The sequence below is a fragment of the Xyrauchen texanus genome, chromosome 40, assembly GCF_025860055.1.
Source record: "Xyrauchen texanus isolate HMW12.3.18 chromosome 40, RBS_HiC_50CHRs, whole genome shotgun sequence".
Taxonomy (NCBI): Eukaryota; Metazoa; Chordata; class Actinopteri; order Cypriniformes; family Catostomidae; genus Xyrauchen; species Xyrauchen texanus.
The window spans coordinates 10,643,814-10,657,109 of NC_068315.1; the positions used below are offsets into that span (position 1 = coordinate 10,643,814).

The 13,296-nt window shown below is 37.5% G+C and overlaps 1 protein-coding gene across 1 annotated transcript in view; it reads right to left on the reverse strand.

Annotated features, from left to right (window-relative positions):
- The window catches only part of LOC127633686 (ankyrin repeat and fibronectin type-III domain-containing protein 1-like), a 116,914-nt gene extending 115,219 nt beyond the window's left edge, over positions 1-1,695 (reverse strand). Inside the window, exons 1-2 of the mRNA XM_052112943.1 lie at positions 1,237-1,695; positions 448-572 (exon numbers count right to left, since the gene is read on the reverse strand). Coding sequence (XP_051968903.1) covers positions 448-572; positions 1,237-1,404 — 293 coding nt within the window. The 5' untranslated portion in view covers positions 1,405-1,695. The remainder of the gene's footprint in view (positions 1-447; positions 573-1,236) is intronic.
- Positions 1,696-13,296: the final 11,601 nt, after the last annotated feature.

The window sequence follows — 13,296 nt, forward strand, 5'->3', positions numbered from 1 at the left end:
CATTGTATGGAAAAGAGCAGCAAGAGCACTTTACTAAACATCTCATTGTATGTTCCACAGAAAAAAGAAAAAGTAATTTAGATGAAGACTGAATTGTCATTTTAAGGTGAAAAAAATTACTTAAAATAATAATAGGAATAGAAATTTAAACATTTTCAGATAGAACTCATATACTTTTTCTTTAATCACAATTGATCAAATTAATAAAGTTTAAGTGCCTTAGTGTTTTAAGTGTTTTAGGCATTCAAAGGGTACTGCAGGAATGGAATGACCCTCATACATTTCTCCTTCAAGGATGAAAAGACAATCTAGGTGAATTAGCAACCCCTTATGTTACTGCAACACTTAATTTGTGAGTGATTTTTTTTTTATCAAAAATGAATTGTACACCATGGTTCCAAAATGCATGAAAAACGATATCCTGGCATTTTGCTTAATTACACTTACCTGTCCTCTCCCATTCCTGGGATTTCATATTTCTCATCAGCTGTGTGGAAACCACATGATGTACGGCACTCCTGCGGAGCTAGCAGGTACGTTTTCTCTGTCTCGTAGGACATCTTGAGCCATTTCTGAAAGCATAAGTAAAACAGTGCTACATTTTAGTCAACTGTTTACTAATAATAACAGGCTTTCTTCAACAGCCACTAATGAAGCCAAATTGCCCAGCCAACGCTCCACGTGGCTAATGTTTTGGATCTGAGGTCACTTCTCTGCACAGATCTCCATAGGTGATGCCAAATAGAAGCTGGCAAAATAGGCATGCCTGTACACATAATAAATCTCAACAAATAAGGCTGGCAGTAGACTTTCACATTGAGGAAAAGTGTTCAATCAATACAAAAATGATTTTAATCAAATGAGCTCTAACAAAAATGAGCTCTTTTGGGTTTTCGAAATAAGGTTTATATAACAGTCACAACACTGTTCTTGTTCAATCTTTAATTAGTACTCTTCAACCCCTGCTGAAAAGAGAACAGCTAAAACCAGCCTAAACTAGTGACATCACCAGCTAAGCAACCAACCAAGGCTGGATGTGGCTGTTTATTTTCAGAAGGGGTATATATATATATATATATATATATATATATAACACCCATATTCACTACAAACGCTCCAGTTACAATGTAAACTACACTGTGAAAGTAGCGTGAAAACGTGTAGCCTAAACTTTAGAGTAAACAGCTGAGCGTTCTGGATTTGTCGCGAACATGTTCTCGATTTGGGAAAATGTACCTCTTTGTTCTCCGGTTCTGGATTCCTGAAAACGCTGCGGATCCTCAGCGGAACATCTGCATCGTCTTCCCTTAAAAACCTGAAACTGGACTCAAAACTTCCCGTTACGTGTCTTCCAGTCAGGCGTAGTGCAAAACTCGTTCTTGGGTCCAAATCAGGCGATTGCATTTAGGATATAAACGCTACCGATTTCTGTAAAACTCACCAAATATGATCCCTGTACGGCGCCATCAGGAAGTAATGTGTCCACTGTCATCTGCTCCGAAGAGACAAACTTTCCATCTCTCTTCAATAACGAAACTGTGCTCCAGAGATCTTACAATTTCAAACTTTCAGTTCCAATATTTAGCGAAAGAGTGCATGATCATTCAGATGTCGATTTCTATTAAAACATGTCCTGTGCAGTTTTCTAGGTTCTTGTCTGTGGTAAGATAAGACAGGAAATATTTATGTCGTTTATCCGGGGAAATTGAGGGACTGCAATTAACTCAGATAAACAGTTCTTCATCTTCATGTTGATGTAAGCGAAAGAAAATGCCAACTATTTCCAATAGCAAAAAAAAAAAAAAATTGACCACTGATTTATCTTACTGGCATAAATATAGTTTTTATGCATGTCTATTTTTGGTAAGACTCTACAATAAGATAGTATTTGTTAACATGAATTAATACATTGGGTATCATGAACTAACAATGAATATTATTTCAACACATTACGTAATTAATCTTAGTGTTAATTTATACAAAATAAAACATTGTTCTTTCATGAAGCATTAGCTAATGTTAACACAGGCAATTAAGGAATGTTAAGTTTTAATTAAGGAATGAAGGCAGTGTAATTAACTAATTGCAATGAAGTACTTCAGATGAATAATGTTAAAACATAGTATTGTTTTATATGCATATTTTGCCTCCAGAGTAAAACTCTGGTGTCACTCATAAAGACTACACGGGGGATCTTTTACCCATACATATCTAACAAAAAGAGTGAACAGGTCTCCTGAACTATTTCAAGAATCCAGTAGGAGATGTTATAATGACAATGATAAATAATTGTTCTGATAAAACACAGATCCAATGCAGATGAACCAGAGACCAAGCAGAGCACCATGTTATGGGAGTGGGAAAAACATGAAAGAGAAAGATGCAGGGAGCATTGAACATCTGTCTGTAATTGACGCCATGGCCAGGGAACCTTGGGGAGTGTGTGGCCTTGCAGCTGTGGTGCAGAGTTTTGTTTTTGTTCCTTGGATACGGTGGCACCCTGGTGACCCAGAAACTTACCCACCACAGAGATGATTCAGTACACTGTAAAAATGTCTGTAATTTTAACTGTAAAAGACTTTAAAAATGCTACAGGGAAAAACTTTTATTGATTGATGAGCATTAACTGTAAAATGTACAGAATTTGTATATATATATACAAATATATATATATATATATATATATATATATATATATATATATATATATATATATATATATATATATATATATATATATTTTATATTATAAAACTATATATATTATATAGTTTTTACAATAAAATGTTGAAAAGTGTAAAAAGTGTGATTTTCCTTTATAATTAATCGTAAAAATTTACATTATGTTTAACAAGAGAGTACATGTACTTTTCCCAGTAAATTAAAGTTTAAATTACAGTAAAAAAAAAAAAAAAAAATTATGTTTCTTCTTGTTTTTAATATCAATTACGTAAAATGGGGTGTTCTATTTTATACATAATATAGTTTTGTTAATGTTTACTGCATTATTTAAATTTCACATTTGTTACCCTGATGGTGTTTAGTGTTTGTTTGAGTGACACTGAGCACTGTCTTCATCATGTGCTCTATAATTTGTACGGTGATTAACAATACATTATAAAGTAAAAAGCAGATTATTAATTTCAGAAGGTTAATATAAAATGTATGATGTTTATTTACATAAAATTTAACAGAACCTTTTTTTTTTTTTTTACAGTGCCGGCGTGGTCATGTAAATTACAACAATTTTAAAGGTTTAAAGGTTGTTCTGTAAAGTTATTAGCTAATGGAAACGTGCAGTCTGTACGTAGAAGGTTAAATATCAAGGTGGTGTTTAAAAGAAGAGAAACTCCTAGCATCTTGAAAAAATATTTCATTGCAGTCAAGTTTACCTCTCCTGGGTACAAATGCTTTATCTGTTCTAGAGATATTGAAAGTTTCTCCCTGGTGTCTCAGACTGTGAAGATTTATTTATTCATTTATTTATTGAATAATTGTAGTTGACTGGTAACTATAACTTTATAAAGCAATTTTTATAGTGTTTTGTTAATCTGCTATAGATGTACTGGTAACACTTCACAATAGGGTTCCATTTTTTTACATTAAAGAAAAGTAAACTGCATTAGTTAAAATGAACTTATACTGAACAATACTTTCACAGCAGTCATTAATCTTGGTAAGCATTAATTTCACAATATATTAATACATTTTTAGAATGAAAAGTTGCATACATAAAATTATTTAATGCACTATGAACTAACAATGAACAATTTAATTACCTAAGATTCACAATATTAATTTTCACTGTAAATTACATTTGTTTAGTATAACAAACAGTGGCTCCAAAAACTATTTGGACATTTAAGTCACACTTAAAAATGTCTGAATGTCACTGAATTAAATAACAAAATATCAAACAAAATGAAAGAAAACTTATCTGGCACAAAGAATTTTGTTAGGTTTGAAATGATAAAACAATATACATCATATGCTGTTCAATATCAAGGAAAAACTATTGTGATGCTTTGTGGCTGTCAAACATTAGTGAAAAATTTCCATTGTTTATGTGAAGTACTACACCTGTGGTTATTCTGCTAAGAAACTGTATGAACTTGAGGGGAACTGACTTCATACATCCACTAAAAATCACCTTGAGACTAGCTGGTTCAGTAATTACAAAAATGGCTCAGGAAAGTGAAGTTATTTCTGATAAAAGCTCCAGCATCATTTGTTTGCAGATGGCACTTGGTTTGGTATTTTGTTATCTATGCTACACACTCTCTCGGTGAAATCACAAGGATTAATATGACTTTTCTAAATTTGGCTAATTCGTGAAATCGTAAAGATTCATATCACATGAACCTCGGTGGTGGTCACAGTGCTCGGGCTGATGCATATGAGACTGCTCCTGCACTGGCTTTAGACTCGAGTCCCGAGATGGGCATGGCACCACGGCTCGCATCGCATGGCCATCACGCCAATCTGCCACAGCACGTTTTACCCTTGGACAGACCTTGCATTTCTGCGGGCAGGGGTCCCCTTACAGCAAGTGTCCAGGCGTGTTGATATTACGAAAGAGGCCTCAGAGTTAGGCTGTGTTAGTATGCAAGCATGCATTCCCCCAGTGAGCCTGCTTGCACAGACCTTGTTTAAATTCAGGGAGGATGAGGAACAGGTCATCCTCGTGGCGCTGTACTGAACCACCCAGACTTGGTTCTCGGAACTCACGCTCCTTGCGACAGTCCCTCCCCAGTGAGTTCCTCTGAGGGAGGACCTTCTCTCTCAGGGACTGGGCACCATCTTGCACCCGTGCCCAGACCTCTGGAATCTCCACAACTGGCCCCTGGACATGACGTGAAGCAGTGATAGACACGATCACTCAGGCCAGGGCGCCCTCTAGAGATGCGCAGTCGGGTCGGTGCTTTCCTTCATGTAGGAGAGGCAAGAGAGGAGGCTGTCACCCAACAGCTTGAAGGTGTATGTGGCCACTATAGTGGCGCACCATGATGCGTTGGACGGTAAGTTCCTTGGGAAGCACGATCTGATCATCAGGTTCCTTAGAGGTGCCAGGAGATTGAATCCTCCTAGGTCGCACCTCATTCCCTTGTGGAATCTCTCCATGGTCCTGCTGAGCCTGCGGAGAGCCCTGGTAGTTCACCCCAAGGCTGTCTCGTCTAAGACTGCCCTCTTGACTGCGCTCACATCCATCAAGGGGGTTGAGGCCCTTTTCTGGGATCCTGGGCATTCTCTGTCAGGAACACCTGCCTGGAGTTCGGTCCAGAGTACTCTCACGTGACCCCGACTGGGCTATGTGCCCAAGGTTCACACGACCCCTTTTAGGGATCAGGTAGTGAGCCTGCAAGCACTGTCCTGGGAGGAAGCAGACCTAGCCTTGTAGTTGCTGTGTCCGGTGCGTACTTTGTGCATCTATTTGGACCGCATTCAGAGCTTTAGATGCTCTTTTTCTTATTTGGTGGAAAGTGGAAAGGGAACGCTGTCTCCAAACAGAGGCTTGTCCACTGGATCGTGGATGCCATCGCTTTGGCATACCAGGTCTAGGGCGTGCCCTCCCCTTTGGGATTATGAGCACACTCCACAAGGAGTGCGCTGTCCTCCTGGGCACTAGCCAATGGCACCTCTCTAGCAGACATCTGTAGAGCAGCAGGCTGGGCAACACCCAACACCTTTGTGAGATTTTATAATCTCCAGATTGAACCGGTTTCGTCCCGTGTGTTGACAGGTATGAGCAGGTAAGTGTGTGGGCAGCTGGCCAGATTTACCGCTTGCGCATAGCACATTTCCCCTCCCTGAGGGGAAGACATGCGCTTTTTTCCCCATGCGAGTTCTCAAGAAGGTGAACCTTGGATGTTCTTCCTCCTTAGCCCTACGGCTGGCGAATTCAGCAGAGGAATTTGTAGCTGGGCCCAGGGGCGATAATTTCATCAAAATGTTGGGGGGGGACAATAAACATAACAATTCTCAAGAGCAATTTTTGAAGGGGACACCAAGGGGTTTTTTGTTGTTGCCCCGTTTGCATTTGTATTATTTTATTTCTTAAACAATTATGTTAAGAATATATCATTATATTATTTACAATACACATATTTTAATGATATTTTAGGGGGGGACAAACCTCAGAAATGGGGGGTCCTGACCCCCCCACCATTTCCACCTATGGCTGGGCCCAGAACATGTGCGAGGATGCCCTGTACTGGGGTAGGTGCTCCACATGTGTTGGTTACCTGTGGTAACCCCTTGTGTCATATTTCTTAAACAGCATTTGCTGTTTAACAGTTAATGGAAGTGGCATTTCAAACGCATGCAATGTGTTGTCGCTAGCTTTAGCCCTCCTCATTTCAACAGTTGTACAATATTTCACATAATGTCCACATTCACACAGCGTGGGGTGATTATAATGATTCAACTCAGTGGTGTAACTACAGGGAGGGAAGGTTAGGGTGGGCAGCCACCCTATGGCCAGAGGGTGAGAGGGGGCACACGTCAGAAGGCCAAAAGGCATGATGAGCGAAGAAAAAAACAGAGGGGGATCGATGGGGCCCGACAGGTACTTTGCACTGGTGTCTGTAAGATCCAAATTATGCCATTGATTAAACTTAAATTTGTAAGTTGCTGTCTTCACTGTAATTTTGCTAGTTGCTACATCCACCATTGTTTACATTTGTTTTGTCAGACTAGCAATGCAGCCAGGAAACTCCTTTCGACAACTTACAGCAAGCTGTGAGTACTGAGTGCATGAAGTGTCCAACATACCACACTCCGTTTTGATGGTTAAAGAAGTGCACCATCCGGATACTCATAGTAAACATCTTTTTGACATTTGATTTGTCAGACTAGCAATGCAGCCTGGAAACTCCTTTCGACAACTTGCAGCAAGCCGTGAGTACTGAGTGCATGAAGTGTCCAACATTCCACACTCAAAAATTCAAAAATGGATGGGTTAAAGAAGTGCAATATGTTTGTTAACATGATTTTATTATGATAAAATTGCTTACTTTTACTACAAACAGGATTGTGATTTTTTTATTAATTCATAATAAATTGCATCCAGCAAAATGATGAATGCAAAATGCAAATAAAATGCAAAAAATACCCACATATACTTGTTCCCAAATACCATCAAACACCACTTTCAATGTCCTCTTTGCCTTCAGTGTTATGTCACAGTCCATTAATGACATAAATAATGAGTCGTTTATTACACAATACTCAGTGAAATCCCAGATTGATGTGCTCTTGGCAGAAAGGACACGAGGTGGCACATGCTAAAAATTCTACTCCACCCTTTGACTGCCTCTACATAATTTGGCAAAATTGCTCCTGCAATGTGCAGTTGGCAAAATTAAAATGGCAGATTAAGCTATTAAAATGAGCAGCTTTTAATCATTGGCTGCAGGAATTTAAGGTTGCTAGAATAGAAGGGGAGGGATTAAAGTCTTTCAACTGCACAGTGACATCTCCACTCTGATCTGTGCAGAGGGCCCTGCTGTTGCTTGCCGGGATATCCCTGAGATACTACTGCACAGTTTGCCGAAGAGCCCGACAGGAGTCCATGGTGCCCACGTTTCTCTTGGAGCACGGAGTCAGGGATGCAGCATCGCCATGGGTTTCATGGAGTTTTACCTGGAGATTGATCCAGTCACTCTAAATCTCATCATTCTTATTGCCAGCTATGTGATCCTGCTTTTGGTCTTTCTCATCTCTTGCATTCTTTATGACTGCCGTGGGAAAGACCCTTCCAAGGAGTATGTTTCGGAGCCCCCTGTCCCCCAGCAGCAGTCTCCAATACGGCTTGTAGTGATGCAAAACTCTCCGGCTTCATCCCGTTATAACGAGCAAAATAACACAGCTGCCTCCAAGTTTGTACCCGTGACCCCTGACGTGCGAGAGAAGAGGAGCACTCTGGTCTGATGATGGACTTTATAGATTGAAAAGCTGCTGATGTTTGATTTTTTTCTATCTTCAGAAACTTTAAATGGTTTAATAAATGTTACAGTTTTATACCTGATTTTGGCTAAAACAGGTAAGATACTTTACTTAAAAGTACTTTTTCCTTGAGTTGTTACTTTTTTAAATTATGAGTGAAATAATTTATAAAATTTCCACTTAAACATTTTATTTGACATTTAAACGAGAAATGAAGACACATTCTATATTTCAACATTATTTAACATTATTCACGTAGTTTGCAAATACCATAATGGCTTTACATTGACACATTCCTTTTTCAGAAAAGAGGTGACTGTCAAAATGGGTCATATAATGCTTTACGGTTCTTTGGAATGTATGACCATTAACAGGAAAGGCATTTGCTAGCAGAGGGATTATGTTCAGAAATCAAGTGTCTGCAATATTGCGTCAGTATTGTGACTTCAGTGTAAACATACAAACCAAAATTGAAGTAGTGTTTCATGCACAACAGTCATTATTTTGTCCATTTGAGATGGTTAAATAAAATATTGTGTATAATTGTAATAAAGTTGCATGAAATGGTCTAATGTAAAAAACAACATTTAAGCTTAGTCACTTTTTTCTTCTGTTGGCCAACTGCCACAACCTCAGCACATTTGAAACGTTTTGGTTAAGTACTAAAAGAGCAACAATCCTCAACAAAACCACTCAATACATGTATTCTGCTCTATCCTGCCCCAGATTACATCCTTTTGTTGGTTTGAATTTATCTACTGTTGTTGGCCATATTAAAGCAGCAGCCATTCTAATGTAGATCAGCTTAAAAAAAAGTATATAACACTGTTTACGGTTTACTCGATTGTCATGCCACTGGGCCATATTTAGATTGTCATGAACTGGTCCACATGCAAATGTAGCCAAATCTTGAAGACCTGGGATGTTCATGTGCAATAAAATTCATGACATTACAGTAATGTAGCACAGGTTGACCAAGTTCATACTGGTTCAGGAGCTCTGCATTTACATGCTTGTCATTGATTAACATCTTTGTCTAGAATTAGTTATAAATATAGTGTTATAGGTTATTATGCTATAGCCTGCCAAAAACGAGATATCAAAAGTGTTCTGTGATTAACCAGAACATAGAGCATAAGTATTGCTTATATGAACTCCCTTACATATTTTTGCAGTCTGTTCTCCATATAGCACCTGTTTGAAGAGACAGCACACCATCACAATTACAAAACTTGTCCCATTCTTTATCCCATCCAGCAATAAAATGAAAACCACCAAACAGTATTTTGCCATTTAGAGCCATGTAGTCAAAACACAAATTTAACAGTCTTTTCTTTTCTTTATTTCAGAGCATCTGCATTTATTAATTAATTGTGGAGAATTTCAGCATGGAAATGTTGAAAGTTATTTTATCCTCTGGACACTGGATAGAGCCCCGTTGAAGACTCATGATCACGCCTCAGTAGAGCAAAAAATCTGGACATGTTCACAGTCACAATGTAATTTGCCATATAAACTGACATATATGATTACACATGCAGCTTTCTCAAACAGACATTTTATTGTTGCTCATGTGGCGTGCTACACCATGTACATAAATTATACATTTTGAATGTGTCAGTTATACATTTTGAATGTGTGTGTTTGTACATAATCATATAGATATATTGTACTGTAATTATATTGGCTCACCTTCAATGAATTTAATAGGAGATAATATACTTGGCTAAATGCAAGTGTTTGCAATAATGTCAACATTAATTATGTTCATTTTTGACAGTTCTTTCAAAGTAGAATAACATTAATCATAAAAAAAACAACAACAAAAAATAACTGCTACAGTAGATTAGGGTGTAGGAGTAATTCGTTATTAGTACATCCAAACAAGGAAGTAGCCAGGAAATTACTTTTGGGTGGGCCTCGATAAAAATGGATGGGCCAAGTGTTCACCCCATTTCCTTACAAACAGAGAAGGGGCACATTCAAACAATTCTTTCACACTTTCAGAAATCAGAATTTATACATTTAAAAAATGTGTATTTGTAGTTAAAGAATAAACTCTAAAATTGTGGGTGGTTCTGGGTGTAATTTGGTGGGTTGCCCACCAAATTATGCCCACCCTGGCCCACCATTGGCTAAGCCACTGCGTCCAAATGTAAATCATCTGCAAAATTGCAAACTGTCTGTTAATTACAACTAGAAAATATCTATAATTAAAATCATTACATACATATAGATATTTGATAATGTTATATATTCGTACTCAGGCCATTTAAATTACTACTTTTAACCTGTAAATTGGTGAATAAAAGGTCATTAATTTTTCTAATCAGACTTTGCGGTTGACCATTCCTTTTCTTTTTCTTTCTACTACTGAACACATTTTGAATAATTGAAACAGTTCCCACACAAATAATCACAAATAGCCATAATTGAACATTGTTACACAAAGGGATTGCTGACTCAGAAATGGCAGTTCTGTCATCATTTACTCACCATCATGTAGTTACAAATCTGTATGGATTACATACTTCTGTGGAATACAAATGGACATCTTAGGCAGTATGTTAGGGGCTTACAGCTTCAGTCACCATTCACTTTCATTACATTTATTTATTTATTTATTTATTATAGTCATACAAGTGAATGGTGACTAAAACTGTCAGTCCTTAACATACTGCCTAATATGTCCTTTTGTATACCATAGAAGATTTATATTTGTGTAAACCATCCCTTTTTTGAACAGGGTCAGTTATTTTGTGTTGGCATTTAGGTGGAGAGGGCAGCCAAGGGTATGGACAGGAGGAGGATGTGACCAGTGGTTCATGTTGCCTGTCATTTCTTTCAGCTGGATTGCAGCCAGGCTGAATGCAGGCAGGGATTACTGTTAGATCCCAATCTGCTCCCTCTGCATTTACAAATGGCTTTATATAACTCCTAGTCTATTTGATAAATGCCACATAATCCCCACAGGAAGTCATCAGTGTTTGTCCGGAGTAAGAGGTCGATCAGGCCACACCCACAAACAGCACGTACTGAAGGCCTGCTCTGAACACGTCACAGTTTGAGTGTAACTACATACCGCTCATACTACATCATGCAAAGGCGAGAGAGAGAGAGAGAGAGAGAGAGAGAGAGAGAGAGAGAGAGAGAGAGAGAGAGAGAGTTGAACTGGTTGCGTGCATGTGGACGGCATGTAGTGCTTAGCAGTTTATTTTGTCGAAACGAATTAATGTCTATAATTTTTTATATCTAGCCTACATACTTTATGTATTATTATTAAATTTAGTATTATTATCTATTATGAAAATGTACTATTCAGTTTAATTTTCTTTATCTATCTATCTATCTATCTATCTATCTATCTATCTATCTATCTATCTATCTATCTATCTATCTATCTATCTATCTAGTTAGCTAGCTAGCTAGCTAGCTATCTGACATGAATTAAGATGATGAAAATGTGTATGAACGAGGTATTACTGTAGAGTATTTTGTAACACTAATAGGATTGATTTGATGACATCTGTTTAGACTAGAGAGACAAACATTTTGCTTTGGATGGAGAACGCCATCTAGTGGTATATTTGATGCTTACATCTGTCAGATGAGAGAATTTTACAGCATCAGAAGTTTAATTCACGAGAATAAATTAATAAATGATACATTCATCAATCACAATTAGTGTCTCTACCTATCTAGACACCATAATATTGACTGAACAGTTCCAATGTCCAGGAACTTTATTATTTAGGATAAATAGATGCTAAGAAACACCAGAATGTAGAATAATAATATAGGCATAACCTTAGCATTATATATATTATATAAAAGATATATACAGATATAATTTGTCTTTTGTTTTTTTATATAGTTCTTCCCTGAAGAAGCGGCATAACATATGTTTAAGTAGATTCCACAAAACAAAATAACGAAATAATTACCCAAATTATCCTGGTCAAAAGTTTACACCCTCTTGGTTCTTAAAATTGCATCATTGGGGGGCCTGGAAATCTCAGCGAGTATTGACGCTGACTGCCACCCCTGGGGTCACGAGTTTGAATACAGGGTGTGCTGAGTGACTACAGCCAGGTCTCCTAAGCAACCAAATTGGCCTGGTTGCTATGGAGGATAGAGTCACATGGGCTAACCTCCTATTGGCCACTATATTGTGTGGTTCTCGCTCTGGGTGGGGCACGTGGGGAGTTGTGTGTGGATGCTGCAGAGAATAGTGTGGGCCTCCACATGCACTATGTCTCCACGGTAACGTGCTCAACAAGCCACATGAAAAGATGCGCGAATTGACGGTCTCAGACACAGAGGCGACTGAGATTCATCCTCTGCCACCCGGATTGAGGCATGTAACTACGCCACCACGAGGACTTGGAGTGAATTGGGCATTCCAAATTGGGGAGAAAGTCTTTTTTGATGGTTGTGCATTTCATTTCAATTTCATCAATGTCTTGTGGAATATACTGTACGTACTCGTAGTATTTATACATTATCCGTTATATCAAATAGTGTAATCTGAGAAGAACGCAGTAAAAAAAGATAAACTTCTTGCCGATTCTAATTTAGAATCTAACTTTATCTTTTCACTACAAAATAAACCCTACCAATCATAATTAAAAGCATCTGAAGCCTTTGCATGTTGTGGAATGAGTTGGATGAAGGTCAACACTCTCTTGCATAACATTATATAAAATGTTTTCACTCATTAAACGCAAGCTTTTATTTTCATTAAGAGCAACTCAACAGGGAAAATGAACCATAAAAGGACCACATATTGCAAACAATGAGGTCAATTCATCACATGGACAAAGAATTCATGGTAATATTTAAAACATGCTGTAATTGTATTTAATATAAAAGACAATTCTGTTTGGTTTGCTGAAATACACAATACAACATTCTCAGTTTCCATGGCTGAGAATTGCTTTCTTATACCAAATTTGGCAAAAACACAATAATAAAATGTTTCATGATTGTACATCACCACCAATACATGACACGAATTGACAATGTAATTTAAGTAACTGTAAAAGAAAAAAAAACAATAAACATTAAATATTTGTTTCCATGTTGATGCACATAATACCAAAGTGCTTGTGTAAGAATAGACAAATCTAAAATATAAAGAAACTATGGTCACATGTTCGTAAATGTGATGTAATAATGCCCACAGTTGTGTGTAGAATTTAGAACTCTTTAATATAGTTTGATGCCTATTTATAAATATATACATTCATCAAATTAAATACAGTATATTCAGAAATGCATATGAAAATACTGTACAAACACAAAAATAGCTTTGTAAAAAACATTTAATTTCAATATGACAATATAGCCTTC